General features: G+C 51.5%; 1 protein-coding gene across 3 annotated transcripts; it reads left to right on the forward strand.

Annotated features, from left to right (window-relative positions):
* Positions 1 to 3,523: 3,523 nt before the first annotated feature.
* LOC143837016 (sperm acrosome membrane-associated protein 6-like) lies at positions 3,524 to 18,481 on the forward strand. 3 transcript variants are annotated; one of them, XM_077336415.1, is made up of 9 exons: positions 3,524 to 3,751; positions 4,683 to 4,760; positions 6,505 to 6,573; positions 8,718 to 8,741; positions 8,861 to 8,938; positions 12,209 to 12,312; positions 15,800 to 15,956; positions 17,496 to 17,709; positions 18,418 to 18,481. In XM_077336415.1, exons 1-9 carry the CDS (start codon positions 3,556 to 3,558, stop codon positions 18,449 to 18,451), a joined length of 954 nt encoding a protein of 317 aa, XP_077192530.1. In that variant the 5' UTR covers positions 3,524 to 3,555; the 3' UTR covers positions 18,452 to 18,481. The 3 variants fall into 3 exon arrangements, with proteins under 3 accessions (XP_077192530.1, XP_077192531.1, XP_077192532.1); XM_077336417.1 differs by having other exon boundaries at positions 3,639 to 3,747; XM_077336416.1 differs by lacking the exon at positions 4,683 to 4,760.
* Positions 18,482 to 18,888: the final 407 nt, after the last annotated feature.

An 18,888-nucleotide genomic window follows, 5' to 3' on the forward strand; every position in this document is an offset into this window, starting at 1 on the left:
TCTTCCCACCCAGTTCTGTCAACCAGTAACCAGATCGCCCTGTAGAAACCACGTTAAAATAACTCAAGTCACAGCTCACTCATGGCCACCCGTCATGGAGTTTTCCAAGCAAACTATTCTATGGCATGATTGGATTGTTTCATGTATTGTTTATATATGTTTTATGTAAACCGCCCTGAGCCTCCGGGGAAGGTGGTATATAAATTAAATAAATAAAGATGTTCAGAGAAAGTTTGCCATTGCCTGCCTCAGGGGAGCAATCCCGGGCTTCTACGGTTACCAGCTCTGGGTTGGGAAATATCTGGAGACTTTCAGGGTGGAGCCAGGAGTGGGCAGGACGTAGAACGGGAAGGGACCTCAATGGATTATAATGCTATGAAGTTCTCCCTCTAAAGCAGCCGTTTCTCCAGGGGAACTGATCTCTGTCACGTGGAAATGAGTTGCAAAACTAGGGGATTCCCAGGTCCCACCTGGGGATTGGCATCCTTAACTTCTTCAGTGGTCTTCCATCCAAGTGCTAACCAGAGGACTGACTATATTGCATGATGGAAAATCCCCCCCCCCCAAAGTAAGCTCTGGGAAGCAAGCCCAAATTAATTTCCTCCTGTAAAAGCAAATTACTTTTATTAAATTTCTAGACCTGTTAAATGCTTTGTTTTGTGTTATTTTTAAATTTTTATTTATCTCATAAGCTGTCTAGAGCTCTCTAAAGAAGGAAGGCAGCTAATAAGTGTCTATCCATGTGGAGCCATCCGTGATGGTTTGGAGACAGAGGCCATGCCGCAAGTCGGGTGCCAGCACAGAAAAGGCCTTGTGTTTTGTGGCTTGCTTCAGGATACTCTCAGCAATCCACAATTCGGATCAGAGTCAGGCCCATTTAGTGTATTTTTTGCCTGCCAATATTAGGACTAATAGTACTCATTGGTCATAATAAGGGAAGTTTTATGGGGTCTTAAATGTGTTTCTTTTATTGTTGTAAACTGGCGTGAGCCCTCCTGGGAACGGCAGTATATAAATCCAAATATATATATACTAGAAAATAAGCCCGCTGTCAAAGAAATACAACGGGCCCTAGCAGAGGGTGGGAGAACAGATTGTGGGGAAGGAAGGAAGGAAGGAAGAAGAGGAAAGGAGGAAGGGGAGGGAGAAAAAAGGGCAAGGGGTGGTTGAAGGGATGGGTAGAAGGGAGAAAGGAAGTAAAGGAGAGAGACAGGAAGCAAGTAAGACGGAAAGACAGAGAGACAGGAAGGTGATGGAGAAGTAGAAGAAGTCAGGAAGTAAGAAGGAAGAAAGGAAGGAAGGCAGAGAGGTAGGTGAAAGGGGAGGGGACAGGGGGGTGTAGGTTGAGGGAATGGGGGGCAAATCGGGAGGGGGAGGGGGAGGGGGGAGGGAAGAGGGGGTAGAGAGGAGTGTGTGCTTGGATGTGTTTGGTGGGGGAAGGGGTGGCAGAGCGCGGTCGGTGGGTGGCTGTGTGTGTGTCTGTGTTTGCTGGTAAGTGGCGGCTGGGCAAGGGGGCGGCTATGGGGGTTTAGGTGGTGAGACTGTGTGTGTGTGTGTTTGTGTGTGTGTGGGTGCGGGGAAGCGGCGGTGGGGAATGGCCATCGGGAAGGGACCCTGGGTGGGAAAGGAGTAGGGATGGGGTGTCTCCCCCGGGCGGCGGCCGGGGGCTCCCTCGGGCGGCGGCATGCGTGTATGGGGCTGAGGGAGGTCCGTGGGCTGGGCGTCCACCTGGCCGCGCCGTGAGGGAGGCTGTGGCGGCGGGCACGGGCTGGGATGGCGGCGGCGGTGCCAGAGGCGGGCGGGGCGGCGGCGCGGGCACGTCGGGTGGCGCTGTGGGGCCGGGCACGGGGCCTGTGCCAGGCAGGGAGCCCTCGGCAGCAGTAACCCCAGGCGCTTTCCGGAGGACGCGAGGATGGCCGCGGAGCCTCCTAGGGCCGCCAGAAGCGCGCAGGAGCCCGGCCCTCGAGGTCCGCTCCGACTGCTGTCCACAACAGGCACGGGCGGCTCCCATGCAGAGGCGCGAGGAAGAAGCCAGGCGGGAGGCGAAGGGAAGGAGCGGCGGGTCTTGGCGGAGTGCAGGGCTCCAGGGGTGGGAAGGGAAGGGAAGGGGGCAAGTCCCCTCGAGGGTCGCCCTGCCCTGGCCGGAGGGGCGGCTGCTCGAGAGGCGAGAGAGGAATGGCGGTTCACCGTGGCTCGCTGGTCCCAACTGTACTGCGGGTGCTTCTCAGCTCCCGGGTCGCCGGCGGCATTCCGGTCCCCGCTCTCAGCGCCGAGCGGCGGCTCTTTGGCCTCTTTCCTCCTCTTGGAGAAGAAGCAGCCCATGGTTGCCCTGCCGCTCCGCTCCGCGCACGCAGCCCTCGGGCGCTTCCGCCAGCCGCCCGAATGAACACTTAATGCTCGCTTCCGGCTTCTGCCGCCTCTGTCTCCCGGGGCGACAGGCGCTCTCGGCGTCGGGCTACTCGGCGAGCAATAGGAGCTCGGCACTTCCCGTGAGTCAAGAGCATGGATCGAATCCTGCTCTTCTCCCCGCCTCCCTCCCTCCCCCACCACCATCCTCGCTCTGGAGGCGGAGTGAGGCCGTTTGTAAAGGTCCTGACTGAGAGGATCTTCAGCCGTACCCGATGACGTTTGGTGCCTCTCCGGAAAGGCGACGTAGAAAGACAGTTATCTGAAGAATCTTCAGGGGGTTCCCTCGGGGGTCCTGCCGGGGGGTTCCCTCGGGCGGTGGCCTGACGCGGAGAGAGGCGCTTCGCGCCTCTCGCCACGTCAGGCCGGGAGCAACTGCGAGCCGCGTTACGCGCGGCTCGCAGTTGCTGGGGCTGGGAATCGGAGGGACCAATCAGCAGGCGCTGCGCGCCTGCCGTTTGGTCCCTCCGATTGTCTGTCTTGAGGAAGGGTCCAATCCGGACCCTTCCTCATCACGGACAAATCCCACCTTGGCAGCCCTTAACGCTTTATTTAGTCCGTGGCGCCCGTGGCGCCACGGGCGGTTTAAAGAAGATATATATATATTAATTAATTAATTAAAGCGACCCTAAGTTGTAATTTTAAATGATAATTTTGTGTATTCTATGTACTCTGTTATGCATTTTATTAATATCACAAGCTTGTCTCGAACTCCATAAACAAGAAAGGTGGCTAATAAGCATTTTTCACGATAACAGTCTTTGAGATCCCTTATGACATCACCAGAAGAGCCTCTTGTGGCGCAGAGTGGTAAGGCAGCCGACATGCTGTCTGAAGCTCTGACCATGAGGCTGGGAGTTCAATCCCAGCAGCCGGCTCAAGGTTGACTCAGCCTCCCATCCTTCCAAGGTCAGTAAAATGAATACCCAGCTTTCTGCTGGGGGTAAAACAGTAATGACTGTGGAAGGCACTGGCAAGGCCACCCTGTATTGAGTCTGCCATGACAACGCTGGAGGGCGTCACCCCAAGGGTCAGACATGACTCGGTGCTTGCACAGGGGATACCTTTACCATTATGACATCACCAAGGGGTTCTTTTCTTGAGCATTCCATCTCCAGGGGATCCCTGGGGCCTTCCTACCCATTGGGGATGACACCCACAGGGTACCCCGTGCTTCTTTGGCTGGCCTTCTCCTCTCAGGCTGGAGCCTGCTTATACTGCTTCTCCACGGAGGGCAAGCGCATTCGGGTCTGCGAGTACTTTCTGGGCTATGCTAATGGCCAGCAAAAGGCCTGCCTGAGTGCTCTAACGGCCGCCTTTCAGCCATACGTCAAAATCCAGGTGGGTAAGTAGCGTCCATTTCAGAGCTGCACTTAAAGAGTCGCGCCTCGGGTCAAGCAGAGTAGATGGTTCGTGGTTTGTAAAGTTCATGGCATTTAGTCACCAAGGTTCCCTGACCTTTTTGAGCCAGCACTTCTGGAATTTGGACACAAGACGCAAAATGGCCACCAGAGAGGGTGGAGCCAGCTTCAAAATGGCCGCCGTGGTTTACCTTCAGTCATATAGTAACTGTTTGGCAACAATTTTTTTTCAATTGCAAAGCCAATGAAACCTGTAATAGCCAATGAGGAGTCTTGTTGGGCAAAAGCGCCACCCATTTTTTTAAAATACTTGACGGGAAGGTGTCAGTGGGTGCCACTTTGTGGAACTCTGACCTTGAAAGATGAGGAGGGCAGCATCCAAAGGTAGATCTCAAGATTTGGCCAGAAATTCAAAAATTGTGATTCCTTTCAGTGTTTTTCGGGGAAGTGCTCTAAAGCAGGGATAGTCAACCTGTGGTCCTCCAGATGTCCTGCTGGCAGGGGCTCATGGGAATTGTAGTCCATGGACATCTGGGGGATCACAAGTTGACTACCCCTGTTCTAAAGCTTCAAGGTGGGGAGACTGTAGCAATGTGATGCTTCGTTGAGAGTTTTTGCTAAGTAACACCTCAACCCTCAGCTTATAGAATCAGTAGGTACTCTGACAGGCCCTGCCCCTTTCCCCCCAGCCCCCCCCCCCCAGCCTCTAGGGCAGGGGCAGTCAAACTGCGGCCCTCCAGATGTCCATGGACTACAATTCCCAGAAGCCCCTGCCAGCATTCGCTGGCAGGGGCTTCTGGGAATTGTAGCCCATGGACATCTGGAGGGCCGCAGTTTGACTACCCCTGCTCTAGGGTAACCGCTTAAACAGAGAGGCTGTAGGAGAGCTCTTCACCACCTGTCTCATTTTCCCAGGTGTGTCTGAAATGGAAAAGCTGAAAGACATTTTTGGCAGGATCCTCTTTTACCTGGAAGAGAAAGGCATGGCCAAGGGTAGGTCATCGATTGTTCTCAGAACTTCTTCCTAGCAGGGGCCCAAGGCAGCTAAAAAGTAATATTTGACACCCTTGCATGCTTACCTGGATGCATGTCCTTGTGGATTCCAGGGGACAGACTCCGAGGTGGGTGTGCACAGGATCTTCGTCTCTGTTGGGTCTATGCATTCCTGGTAGGGAAAAGAAAGAAAACTTGATCACCTAAAGCATTCCCAACCAGGGGCCCGTGGGAGTTCTCAAGTGGCATGGTATTGGGGGGGGAGGGTCCTGGCTGTCTTCCCAGCCCCTCCTCTTCTTTCCGACCTTCATGATACATAGCTGTCATAGTAGTAGAAAAGGCAGTGGGAGGGAGCAAAAGGAGGGCCAAGGGTGTGGCCAGTGAAGTCACTTTTGGAGGGGCGTGGCGGGGGTGTGTGGCCATCTGATATCACTTCCGGGGCTCCTTGAAGTCTGAAAAATTATTTCAGGGTCTGGTCAAAAGGTTTTAAAAGGCTGACCTAAACAGCGCAAGCGGAAGAGGAAAGTCCAGATTGTTAAAATACTAACTTACATCATATCCACAGTTGCCAACCTCCAGGCAGCACCTGGGTATCTGCCAACCACCATTTATCTCCACGTGACCGAGATCACTTTCCCCAGAGAAAACGGACATTTGGGAAGGTGGATTCTATGGCATTATACTTTGCTGAGATCTTCCCTCCCCAAACCCGTTCCCCCAACCTAGAGCTGGCGACCCTAACCACTACTCAGCTCAGATGTCCCCCTTAGTCTCTTCTACTAGAGCCAGGTCCCTTTGCTTGCAGGAAGGGTTTCCAAACACCTTATCGTAGAATATAACTCCCTGAATCCCACAAAAACATCTCCCTGCTATGGTGCATCAGTGCCTTGCGCCCATTTTCCATCTACGTTGGTTCTACTGCATCCCTTCTTGGACTGAACCTTTTACAAATATATATTTCTGCAACTGAGTCTCAGTGAGAAAAGTGGAATACAAATGTAGGCCATTAAATATTTATTTACTTGATGTTCCGATTTATAGGCCGCTCCTCTCCAAGCGGTCTCAGGGTTGCTCGCAATGGGTTAAAAATAAACTAGAAATTAAAATTTTTTAAATACATCGAAAACCTATCGGTAATCATTACTCCAGTTTATCCCCATGTGCCAGGAAATGAAAGACATTTACAGCTGTTAACCAAGCACAGAATGAAGAAGAAGAAGAAGAAGAGTTGGTTCTTATATGCCGCTTTTCCCTACCCAAAGGAGGCTCAAAGCGGCTTACAGTCGCCTTCCCATTCCTCTCCCCACAACAGACACCCTATGGGGTGGGTGAGGCTGAGAGAGCCCTGATATCACTGCCCAGTCAGAACAGTTTTATCAGTGCCATGGCGAGCCCAAGGTCACCCAGCTGGCTGCATGTGGGGGAGCGCAGAATCGAACCCGGCATGCCAGATTAGAAGTCCGCACTCCTAACCACTACACCAAACTGGCTCTCAGTTGGAGGGGGGGCGGCTCCGGGAAGGGAAGACCAGGCTGAATTGAGAGGGGAGGAGCAGTGGGGGCAGAGGAAGAGAAAAGCAATGGGGCAGGAATCAGATGTGAGTGGCCTTAAAGGTTGGCTCACCAGTGTGCGCAGCTCCTGGGCTCACCCATGAGGTCCGCACTCTTTTTCCTTGCGTGCGGAATTCAAGTTGCTCTACTGAAAGAACTCAGCCCAGGGCACCCACCTGTGTCTCTCCCCGCAGTGCCATATCCTCAAGCCATACCGGAGGCTGCGGCAAAGGTTCAAAAGGAAGTGGAGGGGCTCCAAGCAGGTAACGCTGGGAGGCTGGGGGGGTGGGGGGAGAGAATGGCTCCCATGGGTGGACCATTCCGAAACCTTTCCCACTTTTGGTTTCTCATGGGTTCTTTTAGGCATCCCAGGTGGAATTATGGCTCATTTCCAGACAAAAGGGATCAGTTCCTGCGGGGCAAAGGGCTGCTTTGGAGGGTGGACTCCATAGCATTCTGCTCCACTGCATTCCCTCCTCACCCCAAATCCTACCGACTCCAGCCCCGGAGTCACCTAGAATGGTTTCCAGTAAGCAGGCCCAGTTACTGGTGTCCCCTGGGGGCTGTGGTTAGGCGTCACCATGCTGTAACCTGGATGGCCCAGGATGACCCAATCCCATCAGATCCCGGAAGCAAAGAAGGGTCGGCCCTGGTTAGCGCTCAGGTGGGGGACCACCAAGAAGGCCCCGGATGCTAAGTAGGGTCAAAAACCTCTCTGACCGTCTCTGACAAGCCGTAGCTGGGCCTGGCTTCATCAGGGGAAGGGGCTTTCCATCCTAAGGGTTGCATGGCTTGACAGGTGCTTTGGAACTAGATCCTTCCTGAAGTCCCTGCCTCCCTTAGACTCTGCCCTCTGCAAGCTGTGCCCCCAAATCTCCAGGATTTTCCAGAGCTGGAGCTGGCAGCCTTATTAGGGGGTGACAAAAGGCACTTCAGTGGCTCAAAGGGCTTTTACCAGCTTGAGCTGACATGCCAGCTGACCCTCTTCTACAGCCTCCCTGCTGTTTTCTACACTCCAGTTAAAGGAAGGTCAGACTGCCGTAACACACTCTGTGTGGGGCTTCCCTGGGCAACCCGTTGGAAAATTCCGCTAGTAACAGCAGTGAAGAGCGTCACCCTATTTTATAGGCCTGACAAAAGGAAATGAAAAGTCCTGGGTTTGGAACTATCAAGCCAAAAATGGCCAAAATTTAGAATGAACTTCTTGCCTAGATCAACTTGCCCATCTTTAAACCGCACCGCGGGTGCGGTAGAAATAAAAGACTAAGGGCCCTTAGGGTGGGCCCTGTCCGGGATGAGGAAGGGTGCCCATTGGCCCCTTCTGCTGGATGTGCCTCCCGATTGGGCCTTCTGCTTGTCAGTCCGGCCCAAAAGCGCCAATCGCACGGCTGCTGATTGGCTCCTTGCCCCAGCACGGACCAGTTGGGAGGCGTAAAGCTCCTCCCAACCCACCCAACCCTCCACGTGGCCAAACCTTCACCCTGGGAACGGCTTCAGCCTGTGTGTTTGGGGGGGTAGTTCAGGGGGGGAGTCCTTCCCAGCCGCCCGGGCAGCGCTGCCAGGGCAGTTGGGAACGGCTAGCACCCGCTGTATTCATTTTACAGCGGGCTTAATAACTAGTATGGTTATAATGTACTCCCATATGTTTTATGTAAACCACCCTGGGCAATATAGAAATATAATAAATAAATATTAAATAAATGAGATGCTGTTAAATTGGCCCTCAGTTATATCCTCCCTATTATATTTTTTTATCTGCCCCTCCCTCCAGAGCAGCCTACCTCGTTCTCCCCATTTTACACCCAACAGCTACCCTGTAGGACAGGCCAAAAGGAAGTGGCTGTCCCAGTATCACCCACTGAGCCTCAGGGTCCCGTGGGGATTCGAACCCAAGTCTGACCTGCTAACCCAGGGGTAGTCAAACTGCGGCCCTCCAGATGTCCATGGACTACAATTCCCAGAAGCCCCTGCCAGCATTCGCTGGCAGGGGCTTCTGGGAATTGTAGTCCATGGACATCTGGAGGGCCGCAGTTTGACTACCCCTGTACCATTGCACCACACTAACTGCCCCATCTCCGCCCATGCACAGCCTGGCGGATGTAGGCAAGGGAGAGGACCTCTTCAGCTCTGGAACTCCCTCCCCTGTGAGGCCTGCCTGGCGCCGTCATGACCGGAATGCAGAGGGCAATTTTATAAAAATCCTGCTTTTGTTCTCCATTGACTTTTCTAAACTGTTGGGAGTCTTTTTCGGGCAGTTCTCGTGTACCGTTTTGAAACAGTCTGTTTTGCCCCATCATTAAACAACTTTATTCTTATGCAACTCGAACAAAATGTCAATTGGGGAGATCGTTTCAGAGGGCACCCGCACTGATCTTCACTAATGCACCAAATCCTGTTTCCTCTACAGCTCCAGCCTGCATCCCGCCATGCGGTGAGTCCAAAACCACAGTGCTTCCCTCTCCTCCTTCCCCATTCTGAGAGAGTCCCCCTTCACCCCGCTGTGCCTGCCTTCCGTCCCCCCCTCTTAGCCACCGTTGTTCCCCCTTGCAGGGTTCCAGAAGGAGGCCCGTTCCTACAGATGCGATTCTTGCCACGTCACGGATTGCCCGCTGCCCATCGACTGCCCAAGTATGCCCCCTGCTTACCCCCACTCCTAGATTTGTTGTCTGTGTATTTGCCACACATTCCATTTCCTTGTGAGACTCATGTTTGCCCTTCTCAGGAACCTCCGTTTTGCTCCATCCTAGGGTTGCAAGGGATGTTGGGATATTCCAGGAGATTTGTGTAAGGTGTCATGGGAAGGCCGGATTTGGGGATGCATGGGGGCTCCGTGGAGATATGACGCTGCCCAACCCTTCTCCCAAATCTGCCCTTTACTCAAAGGGAGGTGAATTCTGTCGTTTGGAGATCAGCTGTAATTCTGGGAGAACCTGAGGTTGCACCTGGAGGTTGGCATCCCAAGCTCCCTTTGGGTCAAAGGAGGAAGGAATGAAAAACTGGAGAGCCATGACCAGAGTGGCTTCCGGAGATTAATGATTAATGATTAATTCCCAGAATTTATTTATTTCATTCATTTATACCTCGCCTTTCTCCACTAATGCAGACCCACTGTGGCTGGCTATTTAAAACTGAATGTTTATTAAAGTTTTTGTACACATTGAAGAGGAGAAAAATAGGGGGGGGGGACAAGTACAGACATCTTACATCTCTTTCATTAGAAGAAGAGTTAGTTTTTATACCCTGCTTTTCACTGCCTGAAGGAGTGTCAAAGTGGCTGATACTCTGACAGAAATGCTTGGTCAGAACAGCACTATCAGGACTGTAACTGGCCAAAGGTCACACAGCTGGCTGTATGTGGAATAGGAGCAGGGAATCAAACCCAGCTTGCCAGGTTAGAAGCCGAGGCTCTTAACCACAATACAATGCTGGCTCTTATATACTTTTTTATATTTCTCCAGCCCATAAACCATAAACTATACATTATATCTGATTATGCAGTACATATGTTTCTTCATATTAAGATGGGTAAAATATTCTACATTTACTTTCTATAATCTCCAAAATCACAAGTCACCCATTAATTTTTTCCTCTTTCCTACAAGAAGTTAATAAAAGGTTTCCAAAATGCCATAAAGTTATTGAAGTGAAAGACTTTTCTCTGACCAATGCTATACGTTTGGCCATTTCTCAATTTTTGTCCTCTCCACTTAATGCTCACAGCAACCCTGTGAGGTAGGGCAGGCCAAGATTATGCAGCTAGTCCAAGGCCACCCACCCAGAATCTATGGCGGGGTGGGGATTCAAACTTGAGGGCCTTTTCGCACGGGGATCTTTGTTGCAAATTGTTTGCGGAATGAAAAATCGCCATTTAAAATAGTGGAATTCGTCGTTATGCATACCTGCCTTTGTAGTGGAATCAGTTGCGTTTTTTAGCGTTTCCCACAGGCTTCCGGTCTCGGCAGAAATCGCTAGAAAGGAAGCGCTATTGCCAAGCTCGTCCCGCCCCTGGCCGTCAAGCAGCCAATGGGCAGCCGTTAGCATGCTCCCAAACAGCCCCTTTCCCTTTAAGAAAGGTTTAAAAAAAAAAAAAAACGACCCATAGCAACGAATCTAGGTAGATTCGTTGCTACGGAGAGACCCATCCAGCTGCCTAATGTGAGCTGTCGTTTGATTGTATGATCGTTTGCACGCTGCCTCGAGTGATAAAAAAAAATCCCCCCCCCCCTTCTCACGGGCCCGATTTTCGGCTGAATTTATGTGTAAAAAATAAAGGGACTTTATTTCAGCAAACGGGCTTTTAAGTGGTTTGTGCTTAGTGACTAAAGGTGAAGGACTGAAGCCAGGGAAGCCTCTAAACAGAAAGAGGCTCGCCGGTGCGTTTATCCCCGCTCGCTCGGAGAAAAAAAAATGGCGATCGCTTCGCCGGAAGTTTGGAGGAGAGAGCCAGGGGAAGGGACTTTGAAGAACCAGCAACAATGGTAACGCACAGGTCTTTAGCGCTACTGTTGCAGATTGGTTGCAGGAGTGTATCGCTATCCGGAGGGTGAATCCACTTTTCTGGATTCCCCTGAAAGCGCCACAACGAAGCGCTTTTTGCGGGTCGGTTTTAGGATTGTTGCAGATTGTCTACGACGTCGTGGGTTATGGCAAATTAGTAGCGTTTCCAATTAGCAACCATTGTGCTATTTTGAAGCCGTGCAAAATGGCCCTGAGTCTCCCAGAGGCTAGTCCAACAACAAAAATACATGGGCTCTCAGCATACCCATGGCAGATGGAGTTCTTAGTTCTTGGAGTGCGGACTTCTAAACTGGCGAACCGGGTTCGATTCTGCACTCCCCCACATGCAGCCAGCTGGGTGACCTTGGGCTCGCCACAGCACTGATAAAGCTGTTCTGACCGGGCAGTGATATCAGGGCTCTCTCAGCCTCACCTCCCTCACAGGGTGTCTGTTGTGGGGAGAGGAAAGGGAAGGCAACACTAAGCCGCTTTGAGACTCCTTTGGGAAGAGAAAAATGGCATATAAGAACCAACTCTTCTTCTTCTTCAGTAATCTCAGGGCTCTCTCAGCCTCACGTCCCTCACAGGGTGTCTGTTGTGGGGAGAGGAAAGGGAAGGTGACTGTAAGCTGCTTTGAGACTCCTTCGGGTAGAGAAAAGTGGCATATAAGAAGTTCTTCTTCTTCTTCTTCTTCTTCTTCTTCTTCTTCTTCTTCTTCTTCTTCTTCTTCTTCTTCTTCTTCGGTTTGTCTGGACCCCAGTATAACAGAAAGCTGTCTTCTATGGTTGCCAGCAAGCCAGGAGAAAACAACATCAACCCTATGCCCATTTTCACTCCCGAGTAAAGTAACAACCTGTTGGCAACTATACTTACTTCTCTCCTCTCCCTTTACATTGAGAGTGCCCAGCTAGGAGTTGCTTCCCACCCACCTCCGGGTGAGGCCTGGAGAGCTTCTAGAATTCCAGCTGACCTCCAGACTGCAGACATCAATTAACCAAACACCACGCTGACTCTTCGGACCCTTCTCTTGCAGAGCAAGGGGGAAACAAACAAATTGAGTGAAGGTGAAGCTTCCAATAAGATTTGTTAGAGATGGAAAAAGAAAGAGGGGGGATTTTAATAGTTTCTAAGAATTTGAGAGCAAGCCAGCGACTTCTGTGTCGAATGTGATTTTGCCACTAGTTAATATTACAGGTTTCTGGGGCTGAGAAATTGAAAACCGATGTTCTGATTTATCTTTCACTTTGTTCTCAGCTCTTATGCTGTTTTTCTTCTTTTCTTAGACTTTGAGTCTTTATCTCAATGTTGATAAAATGTCAATAAAATACCAGGATCAGGGCCCTTCTAACGGAAAGTTTCCTCTCTCTGTCTCTGTCTCTGTCTCTGTTCGCATTCCCTCAGTTCGGTATGTTCACAAAGCAGAAGGGGACATCACCATTCTGCGCTGCACCGTGAAGTTTACAATTCCCCCCGAGACCATAATCCGGTGGAAGTTTGCCAAGGACGTAAGTGACGGTTCCTGAGCCCAGGTTCTCCCCCCAGCACTTGTTTATTTATTTGTATTTATTTTCCTTATAATGATATTGGTTTCCAACCCTTCTCTAGAGACTCAGGGCAGGTTGCATCGCAATAAAATGACATCTAAGGCAAAATACAAATAAAATGCAGTCTGGGCCCAGTGTATACGAGGGACTGTTTAACCCCCTATGCCCCCCACAGAGCTCAGTGCTTTGTGGGTGCAAACAGGTTGGAGGTCCCTGGCCCTGATGAAGTTTGCCTGGCCCCGACCAGGATCTGGGCCTTTTCCAGCTCCGGCCCCCACCTGGTGGAATGAGCTCCCAGAACAGATAAGGGCCCTGATGGAACTTCTTCAGTTCCGCAGACCCCGGAGGATGGAGTTCTTCCGCCAGGTGTTTGGTTGAGGACAGGGCAAAGAAGATCTGGCCCTCTTTTTCCTGTGCCCTCGGGCATCCTGCCTGCATTACATCTTCCCAGACACAGCAACTTTACAGCTGGTAGGGGAGGGGGTAGTTGGGGAGGGTCGGAGGATTTTTAAAACATCTATGTTGATTCTTATGGATGTGTTACGTTGTAAGCCTATCTGGTCTATCTGGTCTAGGAGCAGTGGTGTAGAAATTAAATAAATACATACATACATATAAAATGACTAAAGATGGACAGAAGCTGGATGGGATGCATCCAAACCTTAGCCCAGGGGTGGTCAAACTGTGGCCCTCCAGATGTCCATGGACTACAATTCCCATGAGTTCCTGCCAGTAAATGCTGGCAGGGGCTCATGGGAATTGTAGTGCATGGACACCTGGAGGGCGGCAGACAGGCTTTCGGTCTGTGGCTTGTTGTGGGAAAGGGAGATCTGAATTCTGTGACGCATGTATCCTATTTGGTGGCAATGGCAAGCTCTTAAAAATTCTGTCCCTTATTTTCCAAATTGAGGGACTGAGAAATTCGTTTCATGTTGAGAGTTTCATGCTCTCAAGCGGTGGTGGGCGGTCTCGCGCCCCCTGGTGGTTCAAATAAGAAACAAATTAAACTCTTCCATCCATAAAATCAGAGTCCAGTGGCACCTTTAAGACCAACAAAGATTTATTCCAGGTGTGAGCTTTCGAGTGCAAGCACTCTTCCTCAGACTAATGAACAACCATCATAACAGAGGGAATATAAAGCAGAAGTTAATTCTGTGAAATTAGTAAACCATGTCACAATATTCAAATACATAGGATAATTCTGTGCCAAAACAGCCAATCAGTCCCCTCAAATTCAATTGTAGTTCACAAAAACATATAGGAGAAATAAAACTGTCTATGTTAGTGATTTACAGCTTTAACTTTACCATTTGTTGCTGGCCCCATCTGTCTCCACCCAAGTGTGAAACAAAGTGTGAAAGGCTTTTTTTGGCAACTATCTTGTCCTGAGACCCCTGTCTCAGCAGGACAGAAAGACCTGAGGTTCAGTGCAGAAGCTTCCCTCTGGACCACAATTGCCTTCTCTTTCCTCTCCCTGCAACAGACATCCTGTGAGGGAGGTGGGCTGAGAGAGCTCTGAGAGATCTGTGTGAGATCAGCCCTATCAGGACTGTGACTAGTCCATGGTTGCCCAGCTGGCTACATGCGGAGGAGCGGGGAATCAACCCCGGCTCACTAGATTAGAAACCGCCGCTCTTAACCATGACACCACGCTGGCTCTAAATGATGCATGTAGTAAGAACAGCGGCAGCGTTCAAAGGTGACGAGGAAGGGACAGGAAGGATCCCACCACAACCCTTTTGCCACAGGGAACTAACTCACTCCACCACCACCCTGGCTGCTCATTGTTCTGCCACTCCCTTTTGTTCTGGAGAGCCAGTACAGTGGTTAATTTTGAGTACCGTGCCCCACAAGTCCAAATTTGTTGTTGGAAAGGACAGTGTCTGATATACAGAGAAGGAGACCCCGAAGGGAGCTGCAGGAAGACAATTAGATAAGGCAGGATGGACAGGGAGAGACAGCGTGGTGTAGTGGCCAAGAAAAGCAGCTTGTAATCTGGAGAACCAGGTTTGATTCGCCACTCCTTCTTCCACATGCAGCCAGCTGGGTGACCTGGAGCCAGCCACAAATCTCACAGAGCTCTCTCAGCCACCTCTATCTCACCGGGTGTCTGCTGTGGGGAGAGGAAACGAAAAGGTGTTTGTAAGCCGCTTTGAGGCTCCTTTGGATAGTCAAAAGCAGGATATAAAAATCTTCTTCCTTCCTTGCTTATCTCCAAATTGCCTATCTCAGGTTGCTTAGCTCAAGGCAATTTCCTCCTCCTCCTCACAAGCTCTTCCCTCCTCTCTCTCTCTCTCTCTCTCTCAGCTAGAAATGTAGTGAGGAACCTACTAGGCTTGCTGTTGGGTGAAGATGGAGAGACTCTGAGAGAGGACAGAGAGAAAGCAGAAAGGCTCCATACCTATTTTGCCTCTGTGTTTTCCAGGAAGAATATAGACACATCAGGGAATGGTAGTAGGCAAGGTATGGTGTCCAGGTGGAAGGCTGACCTGGACAGAGAGGTTGCCAAGAGGCACCTGGCTGCACTGGATTAATTCAGATACTTAAAAAAATAAAATAGCTTTATTTAGAAGAGAAACAACTTTGGGGAGAGAGGGAGAGAGTGAGTTGAGAGAGAGAGAGAGAGAGAGAGAGAGAGAGAGAGAGTTAGACCTAAATGTCTAACTGTTCTGTTCATTCAGTCTGTTCTGTTCTGTTCTGGAGGCAAGCAGGGAGGAAGTGGGCTCGAAGGAGCAGGAAGTCTCCAAAGTAGCCAATCAGGACTCAGAAGGAGACTATTTGAAAAACATCAGGGAGTCTCTAATCTGAATATGCCCCCTACCTATCTTCTCCGGTGCCCCCTGTAGGATATTCTTCATATCCTTTTGAATCATGTGCACGGCAGATTTTGCAGACTCCAATGCTACGAATCCCAAGTAGCCGGTGAGGGTTCACCTCCTTCTCCTCCATCCACTGGTCCAGAGCCAGAGTTCAAGGAGGTGTGCTTGGAGGCTCACGGAACAGCTCCCTCTGACCCGCTGACCTCTTCCGGCTTCTAGTGTGAAATTACCGACTGCAACATTCTTCCCTCCCATGTTTGTCCCAAAGAGGGAGGCAGAGATGAGGATGTGAGAAGCTGGCGACCAGGAAAACAAAGACAGGGATGCTGAGGGCTGAGCTGAGCGTTAGGGAGGGCTGCTTCCAGAGGCCTAGCAACTCTCCTTGGGCCCTGACCCACAAGCTGGGAAAGACTGAGAGAACCCGAGTCCCAATCCCTGCTCAGTCATGAAGTCTATCTCTGCGGAGCTTGCCCCATGGGTTGGTTGTCAGAAGAGCAGAATGGGGAGGGAATGAACCTTCCACGCTGCTCCGAGCCCCTTGCGGGAATAAAAACAGTGAGGTTGCTTTGGAGAAAGGGCTCCTCCCCGTTTCTGTGACACCACCTCTCTTTCCGCCCTTTCCCTCGCAGATCATAAGCCAGGACCTGGCATACTTCGAGGTCCTTTACACCGGAATGGATTTGACCTTCCTGATACGACCCACGACGGGAGCCCACGGGGGAACCTACGCCTGTGAGATCGCGGAGGAAGACGACGTGCTGGTCAGAAAGTTCTTCTATCTCAACGGTGAGACCCTGAGGCCTTTTCGGAGGACGGGGAAAGAACCTGCCTGCAGAGGGGGCCTTTACGCCGGCCACCCCCAGGCCCTCCCTGCCATCCTTCTCCCAATCATAGATCTCAGCAAACTTAGCGTGACCATTGGGTTCCCGAGCAGGCCTTTTAAACAGCCGGGGCAGGGAACTGGTATCCCAGCCATGAAGACCACACTCTGGGGGTTGCCAGCCTCCAGGTGGGACCTGGTGAGCTCCCCGAATTACAGGCAATCTCCAAACAACCAAGCTTTGTTCGACTGCCAAAATCTCCAGGAGTTTATTGAATGATTGATTTGATTTACAGCCCACTGCTCTCAAAGCTGGCTCGTGGCGGGTCGCCACAGATAATCCAACAATAAAACCCAATAAAATACCCATCAAAACCCCAACTGAAACATTATAAGCCCAACAGATGGTGAAAACTTCATATGGAGGACGGCGTAGGGGGAGACCGAGCTGCACCAGGATGTTCGGTGCCATTATTGAGGGGGATCCATGGCACCTCCCCTAGCACTGGCCCCGACTATATACCTGGTGGAAGAACACCGTATTGCAGGCCCTACAGCAGCGGTCCCCAACCTTCTTGTAGTCGGGGACCGCTTCCAAGGGTGGGAGAGAGCCGGCGGCCCGGCCACAGCAGCTGCACGTAAACGCACATGCGCAGTTGCCGCGCATGCACGTTTTCACCACTAGGTGGAGCTAACGTGCATGCACAGAACAGCCGCATGTGCGTGTTTTCGCCAGCAGGGGATGCAAACACGCATGCGCGGCGGCTCCGTGCGTGCGCGTTTGCGTCGCTGGCGTGCCAGCGGCCGCGCCTGCCTCTTCCCCCCCTCTCGCTGCGGGGGGGGGGGAGGCAGGCGCGGCTGCTGGCGGCCCGGTACCATGGCCTTAACGGCCCCTGCCCTACAGAAAGCAGAAAGCTCTCCGAGGGCCTGCAGCTCTTCCAGGAGCTTATTCCACTAGGTAGGGGCCAGGATCGAAAAGGCCCTGGCCCTGGTCGTGGCCCGGCGAGCATCCCTGGGGCCAGGTATAACCTGGAGGTTGTTACCAGCGGAGCGCAAAGCCCTGCCAGGGACATAGGGTGAGAGACGATCCCTTAGATTGGTGGTCCCCAGACCGCGAAGGGCCTTAAAGGTCAACATCAAGTCCTTGAATCTGAACTGGGCCACAACCAGCTGCCTCAGCACAGGCTGCATACGGGTCCTCCATGTCCCAACCCAGAGTTGGAACTCCTATGAAACTGAATGGCAAAGCAATTCTTGCATGTGGAGGGAGGGAGGATGGCTTGACCCGCTCAGAGGATCCTATGGGATGGGGCTTTGCAGAGGGGGGATCTGTCTGGAAACTTGGGCAGTGGAGCCTGGGGGGGGGGGCAGGGGAAGGATTGCAGTGGGGCATCAAGCCACAGAATCTACCTTCCACCTTTTCACCAGGGGGACTGGTCTCTGCTGTACTTCCCGGAGATTTCCTGCCACCAGCTGACCCCTGCCTCCTTCCCTTCCTGCTGCAGTGACAGTGAAGCGGCTGGGCAAGGAAAAGGAGCTGCAGGCCATGTTCCACGACATCTTGAACCCCCCACCAGGGGTGGCGTCGGTTGAGGTGGTGGAACCCATCTCCTCCCTGCAGGACTTACTACAGGATCCCGATTCCCTGCGCAAGACCGGCGTCCTTCTCCTTTTACTGGGGCTGTTCCTGAGCTCCATGCTGGTGACCCTCCTGCTCATGTGAGTGTCTAGAGGGCACCCCCAGAGAGTGAGGGAGGGAAGGTGCTGGGCACCCTCTCTGCCCATGGGCCCCTGCTGAGCATCTCCTCCCTGAGGAACACGTACTGAATTTTTAAAGCCCCAAACAACATTCAGTTTCTTTGGGCTGTCATTGGTTCATTTATATCAAGGGTGGCCAAACTGTGGCTCTGCAGATGACCATAGACTACAATTCCCATAAGCCCCTGCCAGTGCTGGCAGGGGTTCATGGGAATTGTAGTCCAAGTACATCTGCAGAGCCATGGTTAGGCTACTTCTGGTTTATATCATCTCTATTTCTGTCATCCATTTCTATATTTCTCTCTCAATTTATCCTCTATCTCTATCTCTATTTCTATATATCTTTCTTTCAATCTATCTACCTCTGCCACCCACCCACTCATCCATCCACCCATCCGTCCATCCGTCCGTCCGTCCATCCACCCGCCCATCTCTCATCTCTCTATCTGTCTGTCTCTACATACAGAGGGGACGTATGCCCAGGGGGACGTGTGGGAAGGGGTGGCCGTCTCAGCCAGAGAGTCCTCGGCCCTGCAGGGCTTTCAAGGTCCTGACCAGCATCTCTTGGACTCAGAAACAATATGGCAGCTCATGCAGCCGTTTTAGGAGAGGCAAGGGAAGCTTCCATCAGCCCTAGACGCACACTGTCTTTCTTCCTGTCTTCCCCAGGGGAGTTTATTTTTGGGCTACAGACGTGAAGTGACCCTGAATCAGGAAGAAGCACATGGACCGGACACATCCCAGTTTTTCCCTCTTGATCATTCTGCCGTTCCCTGGCAAAGACCATACAAAGACATATTGTTATGTAATAAAAACACATCTGTTGTGTAAAAAGCAATCTAGACTTTAATTTTTAAATCTTATTTATTTTTACATGCATATCCCACACTTTCCCAGAGGCTCGCTCTGTCTGTCTATCAATCTATCTATCTAGCCTTTTGCCCTGAAACATTCTTCAGGATTTTCGAAACCCCAGAAGTGGTGCGATCCTGCAGAATATAGTTGGGAAGCATCGCTGTGGACATGCCCACCTGGGGCCCCTCCTCCTCCCAACCCCTCCAGGCCCATCACTGACCATTTTGGGAGGGGACGACATGATCATATTTAAGACTGTGTAGTCCAGTCTGCGTGGTGCATGGT

The sequence above is a fragment of the Paroedura picta genome, chromosome 5, assembly GCF_049243985.1.
Source record: "Paroedura picta isolate Pp20150507F chromosome 5, Ppicta_v3.0, whole genome shotgun sequence".
NCBI lineage: Eukaryota > Metazoa > Chordata > Lepidosauria > Squamata > Gekkonidae > Paroedura > Paroedura picta.

Coding starts and splice junctions, on each gene's coding strand:
- LOC143837016 (XM_077336415.1), top strand. CDS start 3,556: ATGACACCCACAGGGTACCCCGTGCTTCTTTGGCTGGCCTTCTCCTCT. Junction 4,761..6,504: donor AGAGAAAGGCATGGCCAAGG/GTAGGTCATCGA, acceptor CTCTCCCCGCAG/TGCCATATCCTCAAGCCATA. Junction 8,742..8,860: donor AGCCTGCATCCCGCCATGCG/GTGAGTCCAAAA, acceptor TCCCCCTTGCAG/GGTTCCAGAAGGAGGCCCGT.